Below are 19,604 nucleotides of genomic sequence, written 5' to 3' on the forward strand. Positions count from 1 at the left end.
GGGGGAGCAGAGCAGGGGTCTGCCTGGAGCTACAGAACCCCTAGCGCTGTGTAGCGTTATGCCCTACAGACATCTATCCCCTCTCCAAGCCCCATGCTCTCAAGGCTCCACTCTTAGACTTCTAGGAATTTCCCAACCTGGAGCTGGTGATCTTAGCCCCAATGACCATGCAAGAGTTTCAAGAGAAAGGATACTTCACAGTTCCTCTGCTAGTGCACTGTGTGCCTTGCGCATCAATGATTAGGAGATGTTCTCAGAGCCAAGTAAAATCTGTGCACTGCCTAGCCTCTGGGAATGATCTTACAATGGTCTTCCAAATCATGTAGCAGTCATGAAGGGAGGTGGAAGATGGCAGCATCCCCCAGCCTCCAAAGGGCTAATAACAACTAGGGTTGCCATGCCTGTGTTGGAAAATACCTGGAGACTTTGGGGGTGGATCTGGGAGATGGTGGGATTTGGGGATGGAAGAGGCCTCAGCATCTACAGTGCCAAACAGCCCACCCTTCAGAGCAGCCATTTTCTTCAGGAGAGCTGATCTCTGCCAGCTGGAGATCAGTTGTAAAAGCAGGAGATCTCCAGGGCCCACCTGGAGGCTGGCAACCCTTAGTCCCCAGAAGAAGATGCTTTTGAGTAAATACCCTCTGAATCAGGGTCCATACAGCTGCTATTTTCCTTCTTAAAACACTTTGTGTTTCTTCTAGCATCTAGTCCAGGGTGTCAAATTCATTTGCTATGAGGGCTAGATCTGACATAAATAAGACCTTGTTAGGCCAGGCCATGCATGTCATAAAACATAATGCCAGGTAGCGGAGATATAGACTTTATAAAGGACACAGACAAACACAGTTAAAGATTGTTTAAAAAGAAACTTAAAACATGTTTAAAAGATTAGCACTGTTTTGTTTATTATTTAACAGTTTCCGATAACTAACACCTCTTGCTCTGAATTATTGCATCAAAATCTGGAGATTGGCTGTGCTGTAGCAATCTTGAGTATGCTGTTTCAGGTGTTTTTCAGGTGTGTGACAGTAAGTTGCAAACCTACTTGACATTCATTAAAGAAATCTCATGGTCAATGCTTTGAGCCTAAGGGGAAACATGAAATGTTTGGGCATTGGGAGCTTTTGTATATAAGTTGCTTCATGTGCTTGTAAGTCAATGGAGAAAACAGAGACTTTGCTCTGTAACTCCTGTGTGATTGAGCAAGCCTGGCAAAGCAAGCTGTGATGCAGAAGGAAGCAAGAGAGAGAGAAGAAACAGATGACAGCGAGTTGCTCATGGGCTTGATAGGAGCCCTGTGGGGATCTGATCCGGCCCTCAGGCCACACATTTGACACCCCTGACATAACCAGTTTACTATTAACACAGCAGCAGAGCACCTCTTAAGGAGCAATCCTAAACAGGTCTAGTTCAAAGCATGTCCCATTTTATTCAGTGAGGCATATTCTCACAAAAGTGTTCTTAGGACTGCAACCTCTGATTACTTAGTGCAATACTTGAACAGTGCCTAACAGTAAATGTTGTGCTTCGCAGTTCTATGAAGTTATGTAAAAATCCATTTTCCAAATAAAGACCAGGGAAATATTATTATGATCATTTCTTAGCAGTCACTGTCAAACATTTTGACTATTTAAGTGCTATACATAGGCTGCTTCCGCATGGTGATTTTCCCTGTTCCTTCCATGCTTATTGCAAATGCAGAAGAATTTGGAATAGCAGGGGACAGTCCACGTGGTAGTTTTCCTCACACTTTGCTAGGCTCAGTAATTAACATATTCAAATAGCAACACGTCATTCATGGATTCCATGTGGAAAGAGCCATACATCATCACAGCGATCCATACAGTGTCTATAATAGAGAGAGACCTGCTTGTCCAAACCTGCCTAATTTGGTGTCACAAAGTGTTCACCTGCATGAGCGAATACATAGAAATTCAATGTTGCTCAGTGCAGCATTAATAAGGTAAACACAAGAGCTGTTCACAGCCTGCAAACCTAAACACGCAAAGAAATCAGAACCTGTAAGCCTAAACATGGAAGTAAAAAAATCATTTCATCCAGGACCTGCAATCCTAAACATGAAAGTAAAAAAGTGTTATATTTAGGATCTGTAAGCCTAAACATTGAAGCAAAAAAGCATTACATCCAGGAGCTGCAAGCCTAAGCAGGTAAGTAAAAAGCATTATACTCTATGACGGGGTGGACAAACTGTGGCTCAGGAGCCACATGTGGCTCCTTCACACACATATTGTGTGGCTCTCAAAGCCCCCACCGTCCCATCAGCCAGCTTGGAGAAGGCATTTGTCTCTTAAATAACTTCTAAAAGCCAAACCAGCCAGTGGCTTGGAAAATGCACTTAAAATTGCTTTCTTTCCACCTCTCCCTCCCCAAACATCCTTCCTTCTCTCAAACATCTGACATTTATTCTATGTGGCTCTTGGGTTAAGAAAGTTTGGCCACCCTGCTCTATGAGACTATGTTTCAAATATAATCCACACAGTTGTCTTTTCCCTTTATTAACAGGCGCATCTAAACAGCTCATAGGCTAACAGATGAATAAACATGCTTCAGTTCATACCATTAGTCTGACCAGCATCTGGCACAAGAGGCAATGCTGATGGCTGATCCCTACCACCTAATTTGAGGCTATTACCCCAACCAGGAGCAAAAGAGAATTTTGGCCATGCGTCCAAAGGTACCATAAAAGAGTGATGTCTTTACTGAAGATTACCCAAATTGCTTTGGGTAATTTTTCATTAAATACAGCAGTTTATTCCTAGTGGCTAGCTGGCAGGGGGCAGCTGCTGCAATCTGCTGTGAGAAACTGTTTTCTCCAAAGTGAGTGATTTAAAACACCAGGGAAGACACTCTCCATTCAGTCATGTTAACAGTCAATGGCAGTTATTTAGAAAGCAATGCTAAGCAGATCTACTCAGAACCCTACTCACATCCATTGAAGTTAGCTTACTCTCAGGAAAGTGTTATTTAACTTTGAACTGTATCAGCAAATAGTAAAGACTAATTCAACTTAGAAAGGGGTTAGCATAAATTGCTGCTTTCTTTTCACCTCTTCTCAGCTCTTGTATCAGGGTAAATAAGAGACCACTCCAGGGCTTTTTTTGTAGCAGGAACTCCTTTGCATTTTAGGCCACACATCCCTGAGGTTGCCAATCCTCCTGGAACTTCCAGTAGGCCCTGCAAGAAGAGCCCTGTAAACTCTTGGAGGATTGACTACATCAGAGGGCCTAATATGCAAAGGAGTTCCTGTTACAAAAAAGCCCTGCCACTAACTGTGCAGGGGGACTCCTTTCCAATTAAGGTGTTCTGTTTTAAGCAGAATATTTTACTCTCTCCACCACACTTGAGGTCAGGGTAGACAGTGCCGTCACATGCCCACTACATCAGTATAGAAGTTGTGTCATAACATAAACGCTAACATTTCAACTTTGTCAGTTATACAGGCATTTAAATATATATATATATATATATACTTTAACTCATTCAAAGATAACTGCCTAAATAGCATTATTTTCTACTTTGCCTTTTTCTGCCACTAAACCGCTAGGTGACTGCTGTGTGTGTGTGAGAGAGAGAGATTGAGAGAGAGAAACAGAGAGAGAGAGAGATTGAGAGAGAGAGAGAGAAACACAGAGAAAGAGAGATTGATTTTGAGACACGCACACCCAGAGAAAGAGGAAGAGATTGAGAGACAGAGAGAGATAGATTAAGAGAGACACAGAGAAAGAGAATGAGAGAGAGAGAGAGACTCTAGATAATGACCCCAGACTCTGTGGATCAAAAAATCTGCCCATTTGAGCCATGCACAGATAGGTTAAAAAGCAGCAGGAAGACAAAGCTGGCAACAGCTGAAAGGCTGGGGGGAAGATGAGGCAGGTTCAGAGGTGGAAGAAAGGGACAAGGCAGAGGCAAAGACAACACTTGGAGCTGTCCACTTCAATCAGCTGAAAGAGGAAGGAAGGTTGAAGCCTGCCTTCCACTTCCTGCTTAAAATCTCTCGCTGCCATCACTGTCCACTGCTTGCGGATTGGGGAGAGCTGGGACAGATTTTGTTCATCCTCCTACCCCCACAGCAGGCAAGTGATTGTGGTGATGGCAAGAGGTTTTAAGCAAAGATGTGCAGGGGATGCACTTTCTGCTTCAGCTTTCCCTCTCCTCCCCCTTGATGCCCAGCTGATTGGGGGGAAGGGGTGTCTGGCTGGCTGGAAGACTGGGGAAGAAGGAGGTGATTGAGGTGTGGAGGAAAGGAGAGAAATGGGGATAAAGGAAAAACTAGGGGGGAAGCAGATGGGATTTCCTTCCCCCACAAATTTTGAAGTTCCCATTTGTATGTGTGTACATCTCTCTCTCTCTCTTACACACACATGCATCTGTATCACCCTCCCCCTCCCTCAAGCTTCACCCATACAGTGGCCATGAGTATCCCCTTCCCAGCGACTGGGTCTGGCAATATAAAATCTCAGTTGTGCCTGGGACTCCTTCTAGGACTTTCTGGCTGCACAGTTTAAAGTGTGCTTTGTGCTTACTAAGCCTATGGTGTGTCCCACAACACTGTGCCCTTGTCTGCAGTCTTCCCTGCCCTTGTATATCTATAGCCAAGTTTCAGCACCAAGGCCAGTGGGGAATTCCAGATGCCCCAGGATACATCTTTTCCTTGTTTCCCCCACTAGGTGTGTAACCAGAGGGATTTTGCTCAGCTTGTGAAATGTGGGTTCTATTTTTATATCTTCCTGTTTTGAGGCTGATTATCTGTTTGGTCAAATGGTGAGTTTATCCTCACCTTCTACCTTAGTGGGGTACAAATCTCCATCTTGCTTCTCACCTGGGGCTTCCCCCACCGTGACCTATTGAAGAGATGAACATTGTGAGAATATTTTCTTGTTCTCTTTTTCGTATGTTCTCTCAGTGCTCTAAGCTGTGGAGTCTTATGAGCAGAAATTCTACTTTGTGAGCTACTAGCATTAAAGTTGTGAGCTACTGCATAAATTAGTTTGCTCTAGGGCCATTTTTTGTGAGCTAAGAAAAAAACGTGTGAGCCGGAGACTAAAAAACTGAGCTAGCTCACACTAACTCAGCTTAGAGGGAACACTGGTGCTGTCCTAATCTGTCTGTTTCTGTTGTTCCTTGCTGATCCCATGAGATGCAAAAATATTTCAAGATTAAGAAAACAAAAACTAGAAAGAGGCTTAGGGGTCCATCCTATTTTACATGTGCATCCTATAAGGCTGGAGCAACTGTTGTATTCTTTTTCAATAAATTTGTATAGGAAATAAAGGTTAGCCTTCAGAAGCAGAATTTTGGGGAGCATTTCTGATTGTCATGGGAGGGCAGAGCCAACAAAGTAGCAGTCACTGCACTGGACTAATTCATCTTTTTTTAATCTGCAAAATTGCTCCAGGCTAAGCACACTGTAATTAATGGGCATGAATTGCAATAAATCAGCATAGGATTTCACAGTCAGTGTGTCCGCACTTCCTTAAAACTAGACTGCTTACATTAAATTTTCTTTATTGCTTCTTTATAAGATTATATATACAAGACATTAGAAATCTGCAGAGTTATAGACGTTTAAAAAAGAGGTGTGTGTGTGTGTATGCATGTGCACATTCATGCTGCAAGTCGTGGCTGACTTCAGGTGACCCCTAGTGGGGCTTGGAGGCAAGGGACATTCAGGGAGATGTCCTGAAAATACACAGTTCCATCTCCTTCAGCTCCATACATGCCCTAGCTGGTCTTATTCTAAGATAGGCTTTTTAAGCATGCAAGTTACAGCAGTATAAAACTGACCCATTATGTTACCCAGGGGTGCTGCCTACATCTGGGGAAGCATCCCACTAAGAGATGGGGTCCCCCAGTCTTTCACTCTGAACCATGGTTCATTGCAAAAAGCAGGCCAAGAGAGAGAAGTCATGCTGGAATGGAAATACAGCATGTAGACAGTGTTTGTGGTTTGGTAGAATAGCAGCAGCCCCGGGCTAAATTTCCTCCCCCGTCCACTCTTCAATTAAATTTGTAAAACAATGGGTCTCAGGTAAAATATTGCTCATGTCTTAATATCTGGCTAGCAACTAATGGCTAATCTTCTCTACTTTCCTGCTCCAACTCAACACCTTTTGTGTTACCTCTATGCTAATACAGACCACATTGCACACATCTTTTTGTTGCAGTTCTGACTCTTCCCCAGAGTATTGAAACCCAATTGATATCTAACATTAAGCCCATCATCACCCATCATGACAAACATTAAGGATCATTCTCACCTTTTGTCTTAAACTGGAAATCTATTCAGGTACTCAGGAAAGACCCATCAATGACCATTAAGAGTCTTCATAGCTCTGGAAGGGTCTCCAACCCTTCAAATACTATAAAACATGAGAGCAAACCACACCTCACTGTTCAATCTGGGCACATAGACAGCATGATGGCTGTGCATGTTCCCATCTTTAATTTCTAAATGAATGTCTTCACATCTGGACAGGTAGTATCACTTTCATAATAAACCCTAAAAGTTCCTCTCTCACCTCTATTTTCCTAGTCTCTTGATTGTATGTGTATTCTGATTGTTTTATGTGTGATTGTATTTTTACATATTTTCTATGTAAATAATTTAAAACTTCCTTTTTATTATTTGTATTATTGGCAAAAGATCCCTGCTCCAAAATAGCTCTACCTAGATCTACCTCTTGCTAATTCCCTCATCAAAAAGTGGAGACCCCAGCAATTCAGCTAACAATTACCTTGGTATCTTTGTTCAGGCAGGCAGATCACTGTCTGCTCTACAAGAGCACACTTGCAACTGTCAGGTCTATGACTATCTTCAATAATAACGACTCTCCATTTGAACAGGATTAGTGTTTATTGTAAGACAGGATAGTACCACTGGCAAAGTCAGTGGCGAAATTAAGGCGGGATACAAGTGATGGAATATATATAGAAGCAGTTAGCCATTACATCCACGCCCAGCTTTCTGGTGCGAGATGAGTTTAAAACAGTAAAATGTAACAAGGCAGACATTCTCACAGCACAGTATTCGTTAGCAAAACATTCTAACAGATAGGGCTGACCTTGAAGGACAGACAGTGTTAGAAGGCCTACATACTTTTGTTTTCTAAGTAGCACAGCAGGTGTTTCAATACAGACAGTAAAAGAATAAAGCATTACAAAATGACAAGGGATGTTGACATACTGCCCTCCTTAAGCTAGCCCCTGGGTTTGTTCGGGAAGGCTTTATAACATTTCCAAATAAGGTCAGGGGCGAGCACATGTTCTTTTGAGACCCAGTTGTTGCGAGATGGGGAGAAATGCAACCATTTAATTAGGTACTATAATGTCCCCTTTTTGAGGCGAGCGTCCAAGATTTCTTCCACTTTGTGATGGTTCTGGTCTCCCACCAAGATGGGGGCTGGTGCTTGGGGGCATAGGTGCCACACAGATCCACCGGGGGGCTCTCTTGAATAAGCTGGAATGGAAGACAGGATGAATCTTATTGAACATTTTAGGAAGATCTAGTTCATTAATTATTCCCTTGATTTTAAAAGGCTCAATGTATTTATAAGCCAGTTTTTTAGATGTTTGTGGCAAGGGAAGGTTTTTCGTTGAAAGGAACACTGAATCTCCCACTTTGAAGTCCCATAAGGGGGAGTGGTGCTTGTCTTAGTGCTTTTTGTACTTTTCCTTTGCGATATCTAAGTTCTGTTGAATATAGCTCCAGGAGTCCCTTAGTTTAGTCCACCATTGTGCAAAGTCCTTCAGGAGGTTTTCCTCCCCTCCGCGCCGCCCCAGTAGACGTGGGAATGGTTTACCTTCATACCCATTTACGATCAACAAAGGGGAGGACTGGGTAGAGCTATGGGTGCTGTTTTATCCATATCCCACAAAGGGGAGTAGGTCTTCCCAGTCAGATTGTTAGTGGGAAATAAAACAGATACTGTTCAATAATAGAGTTCACTCTCTGTTTGACCATCAGTCTGGGGGTGATAAGCAGAGCTGATCAAGGGATCAAAAGTGACAAGGGATCTTGATCAGATTAATATTCATCTAGAACATGCTTCATTGTTAGTGAAATGGTCTTCATTTTTAATGTATCAGAACATCCATCTGATGAAGTTACATCCAGTCCACAGAAGCTTCCACACATCTGTTTGTCTTTAAGGTACCAGAAGACTGACATCTCTCTTTGCTTGGGCTGCAACAGACTGGCAAAGATGCTGCACTGGGATTTTAAATTTTATATGGTATTAATAAAGCTATCATTTTGAAAAAGTATACATTATTGGTGGGGTTTTAAAAAAAATAAAGTAGCATTTCTGTAGCAGCCAATTTTGCGGAATCTTTGGGACCCGTTTAGTTAAGCCCTCCTACTTACGTCTTTTAATATTTAATTCATATGGATTATCAAATTAATCTAGGTCCAAATTCCACAACCGCACATTTTGTTCTATAAAATACAATTTAACATGTTCCAAAAGCAATCCTAAAACACAATGCTTAGTTTACCACCGCTCCAGTTTCATTTAATCTTCTTCAACTACAAATGGCTGTTTGGTGTCAATCTGCATACTACATCATCTAGTGGCCTAAGCAATCCCGTGTCCAAAACTTTAAAGCTCTGAGGTGGAACCAGCTGGAATTCAAACCTCTGCAGAAATTTGGCCACCAACACTTTAGCCTCTATCTGTAATAAAAGCAAAAATAAAATGGTGAGCTGATGGTAGCAGTTTCAGACACTAACAACAAAAAAACAACAGTTAGAAGTGTCTGAGTTTAAATCAGTGAGTTGGAATGCTTAGTATTGGGGGGAAATATAGACGGTATTTCAGAAATTTGGTAGAATGAGGAGAATCAGTGGAACACAGTGATTCCTGGATATAAATTATATCAGAAGAATAGGGAGGGAAGGGTTGAAGGTGGGGTGGCTCTGTATGTCAGAGAGGGTATACAGTCCAGTAAGATTGAGAAGGTGAGATAATTAGATTCTCTTTCTCCTGACCGGAGCACATATTGACCCAATGTGCGGGTAGTTAAAATCACCTATAATGACACAGTTTTTACGTTTAGCCACTATCTTTAATTCTTTCATTGCTTTACAATCATCCTCCGTCTTTTGATCTGGTGGGTGATAACAAACTCCCAGAGTTAAACTTCTGTTTGAAGTGATAAGTTTAGCTTTAAGGGAAGAAGAGTTCTGGAAGCCATCTGCCCAGGGGGGGCCAAACTGTGTGGCTCTCAAAGCCCCCCGCCCACCCTGTCAACTGGCTTGGAGAAGGCATTTTTCTCTTTAAATCACTTCTCCAAGCCAAGCCAGCTGGCAGCTTGGAGAATGTCAAATGCAGGGGTGGCCAAACTTGCTTAATGTAAGAGCCACATAGAATAAACATCCAATGTTTGAGAGCCACAAGACAGGAAAGAAGAAAGGCAAATAGATGGGAGCAGGACTTTTTATGAGCAGGAACGCACAGGAATGCAGTTCTGGCTGGCTTGGTGTCAGGGGGTGTGGCCTAATATGCAAATGAATTTCTGCTGGGCTTTTTCTACAGAAAAGCCCTATGTGAAACAATGATGAGATCAGGGGTGTGGTCTAATATGCAAATGAGTTCCTGCTGGGCTTTTTCTACCTGTCTCCTCTTTTGTTTGTGTGTTTAGCAGTGTTAGGTATTTCCTTTCTTTCCTAGTCATTTCCTGCTTATCTGTATTGTGCTTCAATGAACAAACAAAAATGTTCCCTATAAAACAAATGTGAAGTCAGCACCAGTAACCATTTCTGTCTTTGTTCCCAAGTTAAACCCATCAGACCTTAGAGTGAATGGTCTTAGGAAACTGTATCTCTGTTTTAGACAACACTATTTATATTTTGCTATGGCAATTTCAAAAATACCATATGAAACTGCAAATTGCACACAGACCCTTTCTGATGGCATTAGAGGCCAATCAAGTTATTCCCATGAAGGTTTTCTGCTTATTTCCTAGCAATTGCTTGGAGTAGGCATTTGTCATGCTGTCCTAGAGAGTTTATCTCTGCAATTAATTTTTTTGCTGTTTTGTGGCAGTTTAGCAGGCCCCGTGCTTAGTGTCATTCTGGGAAAGGCTGATGATGATCACTGCTCAAAGACAACTAGTCTTATTCAAGTCTATCAAAAGCTTTTCCTGCATCTAGAAACCTTGGCATTATGAAAATGTTGCATATTTCTAATATGTATTAGGAATATTAGAAGAAACATTCAGAGATTATTTATACTCTTTCGTCACAATGTACATACTCCTGCTATATATTAGTATTATTGCTAACACTGCAGTTAAAATAATCTTGCATACATAAACTCTGTCCAATTTTTGTTTTTCTTGTTTCTCTTTTTTGCCATCAAGTTATTAATTACAGTCCACATATGTTCTAATTCCTAATATATATTTCTGAAAACTTGTTTTAACCATTTTCAGTCTTAACATGTCAAAAGGCCACAGATTCCATTTGTAGCATTTACACAGCTATCTCTTCATTTCCCAGTACTGTCCCAATACTGAGACGATGTTGGAAGCAACTAGAAGATGGTTGCTCCCCAATGAGAAGCTCCAGTGCCCTATCTGTAAAGTCACAATATTTTCAGTCTTGCTGCTTTACCAGCCTCTTGGAGATCCCTGCCCCAACCTACCTGCTACAGCAAGCAATGCTATTTTTGCTTCACAATGAGCACAGAGGAACCAAAAAAAGAAGTAATCTGCTGGGCAGTGAAGGGCTGCGATCATGCACACTAAATAATGCACTTTCAATGCACTTTCCAACTGGATTTTACTGTGTGAACGGGCAAAATCCAGTTGGAAAGTGCATTGAAAGTGGATTGAAAGTGTATATGAAGAAAGGTTAAAACGGTTGGGGCTCTTTAGCTTAAAGAACCGTCGAACATGATAGAGGTTTACAAGATAATGCATGGGATGGAGAAAGTAGAGAAAGAAGTGCTTTTCTCCCTTTCTCACAATACAAGAACTCGTATGCATTCAATGAAATTGCTGAGCAGTCAGGTTAGAATGGATAAAAGGAAGTACTTCTTCACCCAAAGGGTGATTAACATGTGGAATTCACTGCCATAGGAGGTGGTGGCGGCTATAAGCATAGACAACTTCAAGAGGGGAATGGATAAGCTTATGGAGCAGAGGTCCATAAGTGGCTATTAGCCACAGCTTACCATTGGAACTCTCTGGGGCAGTGATGCTTTGTATTCTGGTGCTTGGGGGGGGGGGAGAGTGGAAGGGCTTCTAGTCCCACTGGTGGACCTCTTGATGGCACTTGGGTTTGAGGTTTTTTGGCCACTGTGTGACACAAAGTGTTGGACTGGATGGGCCATTGGCCTGCTTCTCTTATGTTCTTAGGAAAGTGCATTATTTAGTGTGTGTTATCGCAGCCAAGGAGCTATATTTTATCTCAGCACCTTAGGCTTTTGAAGGGCCATAGAATACCTGGGAAGACCCAGCAAGCCTAAAAGTAGCTGCCTTACCTGTGCGAATTTCTGCCCAATACAGGAACGAGGCCCCAGAGAAAATGGGAAGTAGGAAAAGTAGGGCCTAAAAGGGGGGGGGGGGAGCAAGAGAGATATTCAGTCATTTATTTGGCTTGGTCCAAATAGGATGGGCTTCCCGACATGTATTGTGGTTGCCCAGAAATGTTGTTCTCCTGAATAGCTCACACCAGCCTGAGCTCATCAGAACTTGTAAGTTAAGCAGGGTCAGTCATAGTTAATACTTAGTTGGGAGACCACCGAGGAAGATGGAATCTTTTATCTAAAGGAAGGCATGAAAACCCCTTAAGTTGGTTGCAACTTGATAGCAATGAATTGTTGTTATAAATAATAGTAAATATTACTATAAATAAATAATAACCATAAATAATAACTATAACTATAAATAACCATCATCACAGATATAATAAAAACCCAACACGTTGGCTCATCCCTCAATTTTTATTGGAAGTTGTGGCAACCACAGGAGTGGCTTTGCATTCTGTCTGTCACCACTCCCCACTGTCATTGGGTAGACTCTCTGTGACCCGCCTACTGCTGGCCCTGGCAGGCCAGTACCCCATCAGTCAGTCTCTGACCTCTGAGGGAGATAGTTCTCTGCTGAGAGGTTCTCCTGGAGTCTTACTTATCACTACTGCCTCTCCTCAGGCCATCCCCCCCTCCAAAATACTGCCACAGTTTTTTTTTATAAATATGCCAGAAAATCCTTCTTATGGGGCAATATTCCACCTCTTCATTTACAACACAGCCTTTAGTTGAATCCCCTGTGAACTAATATGTGACAGACATACTTGCTTAAGTAACATTGAACATTGTTTGATAACTATATACACTGAAGCAAACTCTGACAGAAAATAGTTCAGTCTCTTCAACTGACAGAAAAGGAATGTTCCATCGCAACAGAGGAAGGGGGCAGTTCAGCAGCAGCACCAGAGAAGCAGACTCACTGTATTATGTACACTCTATACTCAAGCCTCCTTTCCACCTGCAAATAATATTCACTTTTTCTATTCAAATTAGGCTACAGTGGGCTGCTTGCTTTAAGAGGAAGGAAGTCATTTGAAGGCTCCCTTTTGCTCCCTTTTGCTCCCCCACCTGCAAGTGGGAAGGAGTGAAAGGCAGGCTTTTAATGAATGCCTACCTTCCTGCCTGCTTGCCTGACTTCTCTGTCTCCCTTCTTTCCTTCCCCTTTATTTTATCTATTTCTAACAAACTTTTACATAATTCTCATCTCATTCATTCCCCCCCTCATTCTATCTTCCTTCTCATTTTTCTTTCTCTCACTTCTTCCTTACTTTTCTTCTATCTCCCTCCTTTCCTTTCTCTCATTCTTTCTCTGTCTTTCTGTCTTTTTATTTCATTCTGGCTGCAATCACACACATTTTTCATTTCCACAAGAGCTAAGCAGAACCTGTTTGTTACCTGCATTTTAGCAGTAACTTTTGCTGCTGCTGCTGCTGATGATAATGATATTGGATTTATATCCCGCCCTCCACTCCGAAGAGTCTCAGAGCGGCTCACAATCTCCTTTACCTTCCTCCCCCACAACAGACACCCTGTGAGGTGGGTGGGGCTGGAGAGGGCTCTCACAGCAGCTGCCCTTTCAAGGACAACCTCTGCCAGAGCTATGGCTGACCCAAGGCCATGCTAGCAGGTGCAAGTGGAAGAGTGGGGAATCAAACCTGGTTCTCCCAGATAAGAGTCCGCACACTTAACCACTACACCAAACTGGCTCTCCTGACTGCAGGGATTAGCAGTTGATAACCTTTATACACATACAGTTAAAACCTTTGCTCTTAATTTCTGCAGATCAAGATAGACCATATCAAATGTACATAGGAGGCACCTGCTGGATAGCCCAGGCTAGCCCAGTCTCATCAGATCTCAGAATCTAAACACGGTTGACCCTGGTTAGTGTTTGGATGGCAGACCACCAAGGACATCCAGGGCTGATATGCAGAGGCAGACAATGGCAAACCACCTTTGAACATTTCTTGCCTTGAAAACCCCATGAGGAGTCTCCATGCATCAGCTGTGACTTGACAGCACTTCACACACAGAGAGGAGGCAACAATGGTAATCTCTTACAGCTACTCTCATGGCATCTTAAAGCCTACAATGTTTTTTTTTCCAGCAGAAAAGTTCATGAAGCGGACTCCAAGCCACAAAAAATTATCATTAAAAAATGTAATTTTTTAAGGTTTTGTACAACTCTAGCAAACATGCACCAAATTTCATACATACTGAGTTTCTGCTTCAGTTTAGCTACTTTACCTCATCAGGATTTTTTCAGTCCCACTCCCCATGCTTGTTCAGACTGCCACAAAAGTGGTCTGAAAAAACAGGAATAACTCTTAAGAAGAATGAGGAGCACAATGACCCGTGAACAATGCTGGGTATAAGGGAGGGGGAAACTGAAGCAGTGAAGAAGCTAAGCTGCAGCAAAAATCCAGACAAGTCAATACATTTTGTTTAAAGAACAGAACTTTTAATACTCTTTACCTTATGTACAGTATAAAATACTCACTTTGGTTGGTCTTTCTGAAATCGGTCAGGATCAAATGTGAGTGGGTTTTTGAAAAACTTTTCCATGCGTCCCATGGCAGCTGTACTGAACTGTCAAAAGAGAAGTCATCGACATTAGCATATATAAAACAAGTGTTTTCTTTCTAAAGGGTCTATGGAAATGACAGGTAAATGCACATTTAAACACATCATTTCAATGAAGTTCTTTCCCCAGCCTTTCTGATAGAAACCTTTGCACATCTATTATTTAATTGTCAGCTGCCTTGGTGGCTCTGATTGGGTGGAAAGGAGGAATGTAAATGTGATAAAATAAAAGCTGAACAATTATACTACACTTGCAATACAATCTTAAACAGATTTATTATTCCAAAAGTCAATAGGCTTAGAAGGGGTGACTCTGTCAAGGGTTGCACCACTATATCAGCTTGTGCAGGAAATGCTTTACATCATTCAATTCAAGAAGAAAAAAAACCTGGATTTATACCCCACCCTTCACTACCCGAAGGAGTCTCAGAGCAGCTTACAATCTCCTTTCCCTTCTTCTCCCCACAACAGATACCTGTGAGCAGTGTTCCCTCTAAGATGAGTTTGCGTGAGCTAGCTCACAGTTTTTTAGCCTCCTGCTCACACATTTTTGTCTTAGCTCAGGAAGGATTACTCCAGAGCACACTAATTTATGCAGCAGCTTACAACTTTAATGCCAGTAGCTCACAAAGTAGAATTTTTGCTCACAAGACTCTGCAGCTTACAGGGAACATTGTCTGTGAGGTAGGTGGGGATGAGAGAGCAGCTCTTTCAAGAACTGTGACAGACTTAAGGTCACTCAGCAGGTGAATGTGGAGAAGTGGGGAATCAAACCTGGTTCTCTCCCAGATTAGAGTCCTCACACTTAACCACTACACCAAACTGGCTTCCTGTGGTCGAGAGAATATCCTGTTCTTGGAAGGCACCAGCTGGTCTGTTAATGAGTATACACATCATAGAAGTGTGGGCATCATATATAGATTGTTGTTCATATTGTAAGCTGCCCTGAGCTCCTGTAATTAGAAAGGCAGCTAATAAATGTTTAAAATAAATGAATAAAATAAGACCCAGGTGGAAGTGACCTGAAGAGGAGTAGATATTCTTACAAAAACAGTCTGTACAAAGTGTGGTCTGAATGTTTTGCACTTATCAGTGCAACTGTAATGCTGCAGTTAGTGTCAGATTGGATCCCAGAGACTCAGGTTCAAACCCCCCTTCTGGGTGACCTTGGATCAGGGTGATTGGGTGACCTTGGATCAGTCTCTCTCTCTCTCTCTCTCCCTCTCTCTCTCCTTCAGGATTGCTTCAAGGGTAAAATGGATGATGAAAGAAGTGTGTTTGTAGTCCTGAGCATTCTGGACAAAGAGAAGGTAATTGGCACATTTAGGCTTTTGCGGCTAACCTAGCATGCAAAATTGAGGGTGGGGAATTTAAGATCCTGAAAGATCCTGCTATACAGCTGGTCAGCTGCATCTGCTTGGTGGCTTTGAGCCAGCTTGTACTAAAACATATAAAGGCCAAGCAAAAGTGTGGACATGTAGACAATGGGGACTCAGTAGACATTATATACTTGGACTTTCAAAAGGCTTTTGACAAGGTACCTCACCAAAGACTCCTTGGTAAAACTTAGCACTCATGAGATAAGAAGATGGGTTCCCTTATGGATTAAAAAGTAAAAAGCTGAAAAATAAACTCCCTACATAAAAAATACATACGGATGAGTTCAAAAGAGCTCAGCTTATAGAATACATCATATTGCTTTGATGTATCTATTTCTTGAACTTTGCCTGTCTGAATCAAATCCTAGGATAATGGTATAGATGTTATTATAGATTTTTGTCTGGGGGGAGGGGGAATTTAAAGGATTAAGATTTTGTGAATATTTGACTGCACTTACTGTATATCGTTTTCTAAAGTTTAATTTAAAAAAGAGAGAATGCAAAAATATTGATTAAAAAGGGATTAAATGACAGGAAGCAAAGAGTAGGAATAAATAGACAGTGCTCACCAAGACTTTTTTTTCTGAAAATAGATGTGCCGGAACTCTCAAGAGGGAAATCAAAGAGAAATACAGGGGTGCCCCTCATGAACTTTTAAACATTTTTTTAGAATTTTGTTTCCACAAAGATGTTCCAGAATTTTGTTCCACCGCATTCCCTCAGAAGAAAAATAAGCAATGGAGGGAAGTAAGCAGTGGGGTCCCACAAGGATTGGTGTTGAGGCCACCACTATTAATTTATACATCAATGATCTGGAACTGGGGGTGAGTAGTGTAGTGACCAAGTTTGCAGATGACACAAAATTATTCAGGATGATGAAAACCAAGACTGGCTATGAAGAGCTCTAAAAGGATCTCCACGAACTGGGTGGATAAAATACTGCTTGCCATGACCTGGATAGAGCAGAGAAAAAAAGGCAAAAGCCTCCACGTTAACCAGCCTCAAAATAACTCCACAAAGTTGACCTGGATAGAGCCAGGAGGCAACCTCAGGAGAAGGCCTCTGCCTCTATGCCCTGTTGTTGGCCCGCCAGAGGAACTGGTTGGCTATTGTGTGAGACAGGATGCTGGACTAGATGGACCATTGGCCTGATCCAGCAGGGCTCTTCTTGTGTTCTTGTGATATGTTATAGCAGACATAGCAGTCCATTCAACAGACTCACAATCAGGGTGGAGTTTGCTGGAATTTTGATCCCTTCAACAATGGTTTCAGTTCCTGTCCAACGTAGAGTGGTTGGGCTAGCTGGGTACAATCGTTGGACTTCTTTGAGAACCTGAGGCAGTAAAGATCAATTGAACTCAGTTTAGGCAGAGAAACCACATTTTTCTTGCTATCTATCATGAGAGATGGACCTACAACTGGAATACCTTGGTTAAAACTCTAGACCTGCTGTGAATTTACTGGGTGGTTTTTAGTAAACACAGCAATCTTAATCTTCCAGTACTGCCAGTTGTGTCTTATATGGCTTTTTAACTTTGCAGGATGGTTTCAATTTCAAACACTATTGTTCAACCCAATGTTGCCCTGTATATAAAAATGCTGAGGGAGTACCAAATTCTGTGGTTCTTTCAAAACTGTAAATTAGAAGTCAGAAAGACCTACACAAATTATGCAGGCTTAGCAGAAAGATTTTCTTTAGAGAAATTATTCAATGGTTTCCCATCCCAGCAAAACTTCATGGCATCCAGAGTAAAGTCTTGCATTTGCTCTAAATTCAACGTACTGCCCAATGAGATCTTAGAAAAAATGACATCCCACCACAAAAGGTAAGTTACTTAAATTGGCTTAGATGTCCTGGAGAACTGACACAGACAGGAAGAGGAAATTGTCACTGATTTCCCTCCTGCTGCTGTAGACCTCCAACTCTCCTGCCACCCCCCACCCCCACCCAGTAGTATTTCAAAGGGTATTTGGGGCTGCAGGGAGAGGGGGAGATGAGAAAGTCATGGTCCACAGATAGAAATCCTTTTTCATTCATGGAAATTGTCCATGGGATTAAGCCTTCTGTGTACAACACAGGAATACAGGGCTTTTTTTTTTTTTAGCAAGGATGCACAGGGACACAGTTCCGGCTGGCTTGGTGTCAGGGGGTGTGGCCTAAAATGCAAATAAGTTGTTGCTGGGCTTTTTTGTAGAAAAATTGTAGAAACAATGGTGATGTCAGGGGTGTGGTCTGATATGCAAATGAATTCCTGCTGGGCTTTGCTACAAAAATAAGCCCTGCCAAAAGCCCATTATAATACACTTGGCACATACACAAAAATAACTATTTTTAATGCACGGGAGAGTTTTTGTACATATAATGGAAGGCAGAGGAATTGGCCAAGTTGTTGTACAGTCATGGGGGATGGCAGAGCAGACAGAAATGTGGGCAGCCCACCATGGCACTATTCCACCTGTGGAAATGCCTTGCCTAACATGCCTACTGAGCAAGTAATAATTTCGTTTCTGCATGGGAATCCTAGAACATCATTGTCACAGATATATATTACACTAAGAAGCTCTGGGATATTCTTTGCCTCAAAATGACACCAAGCATTATACTCGCTATTGTTCTCCGCTTCATTACAGAACAGCAAAGAACATTCAGAGCTCTGAGACCTCATTTTTCACCTCTACCTGTGATAAGTAGCGGAGATTGCTAAGATCTTCACAGTTAATGTCTCTCTTCACACCCAGCACCTTGCTGACTTCAGCCCGAAGTCTAAGAAACAGAGACAAGAATATCAGTGAATTGCCCTCATATTTTACAGCAGGGGTCCCCAACCCCCTGGCTGTGGACCGGTACTGGTCCATGGCCTGTTAGCAACCGGGCCTTGAGTTGTATAATTATTTCATTATATATTACAATGTAATAATAAAAATAAGACAATGACATTGGATTTATATCCCACCCTCCACTCCGAATCTTAGAGCGGCTCACAATCTCCTTTCCCTTCCTCCCCCACAACAGACAACCTCTGAGGTGGGTGAGGCTGAGAGAGCTCTCCCAGAAGCTGCCTTTTCAAGGACAACTCTGCGAGAGCTATGGCTGACCCAAGGCCATTCCAGCAGCTGCAAGTGGAGGCGTGCGAAATCAAACCTGGTTCTCCCAGATAAGAGTCTGCAGATAAGAGACTTAACCATTACACCAAACTGATAGAAATAAAGTGCACAATTGTATCATTGTGAAACCATCACACACACACACCCCAGCCTGTGGAAAAATTGTCTTCCACAAAACCGGTCCCTGGTGCCAAAAAGGTTGGGGACCACTGCTTTACAGCAAGATGTATACCTTCTCTGTGGACTCAGGGAAGGGTGGTATTTAAATTGAAAATATAAATAAATAAAATAAATATTTGTTTATTTGAAACATCCACGTTTGCTTTTTTAGGAAGGTAATTTCCTTACACAGACAAATGCTCAGTGGTTCTGTTGTCAAGGGACAGAGATCTGAGTTTATGTACCTCATGGTCATAATCCAACAAGCCACTGAGCATCCTTAGGTGAAGGTTGATGTATCATGTATAGAATGATGGAGTAGACTGGAAAGTATCTTCATCATGTCTAGTCCTAGCATATTTTTCCCTGAATCCTGCAAAAAGTTGTAGATTGACATATGGCTCTTAAAAAAAAAAAAAGACAGGCAATGTGCCTGGGAAATGGCAGTGGGAAAAGGCTGAAAGCCAACACACTGTTCATCTTGATAGAACGTACACCTGCTGGGCCAACTGTGAAGTCAGGAAAAAGCAGAGTTTATTACACAGGTGAAGAACCAACAGTGAATTCCCTTTATCTGTGACATCTGTCTTCATTCTAAAGGTCACTGACATTTGGGCTTCATCTGCAACCTTGTGTGGGGCTGGGGTCAGTGTATTAATGGTTGCCAACTCCCAGGAGAAAAAGTAGTCCTTTCCCTTTAATAAAGACTTAATTTTGTTTTTGTTCTGTCACACAGTTGAGTCCGACTCTTTGCGACCCCGTAGACAAAGTCACGCCAGGCGCTCCTGTCTTCCACCATCCTCCAAAGTCTGCTCAAATTTGTGTC

The 19,604-nt window shown here is 42.1% G+C and overlaps 1 protein-coding gene across 1 annotated transcript in view; it reads right to left on the bottom strand.

The window, feature by feature from the left end:
* Positions 1-8,545: 8,545 nt before the first annotated feature.
* Positions 8,546-19,604, bottom strand: part of LOC132589557 (cholesterol 24-hydroxylase-like) — a 47,177-nt gene continuing 36,118 nt past the window's right edge. The window contains exons 11-15 of the mRNA XM_060262323.1: positions 18,194-18,278; positions 16,737-16,847; positions 14,053-14,141; positions 11,505-11,571; positions 8,546-8,692 (exon numbers count right to left, since the gene is read on the bottom strand). Coding sequence (XP_060118306.1) covers positions 8,546-8,692; positions 11,505-11,571; positions 14,053-14,141; positions 16,737-16,847; positions 18,194-18,278 — 499 coding nt within the window. The remainder of the gene's footprint in view (positions 8,693-11,504; positions 11,572-14,052; positions 14,142-16,736; positions 16,848-18,193; positions 18,279-19,604) is intronic.

This window comes from Heteronotia binoei, chromosome 21 (genome assembly GCF_032191835.1).
Source record: "Heteronotia binoei isolate CCM8104 ecotype False Entrance Well chromosome 21, APGP_CSIRO_Hbin_v1, whole genome shotgun sequence".
NCBI lineage: Eukaryota > Metazoa > Chordata > Lepidosauria > Squamata > Gekkonidae > Heteronotia > Heteronotia binoei.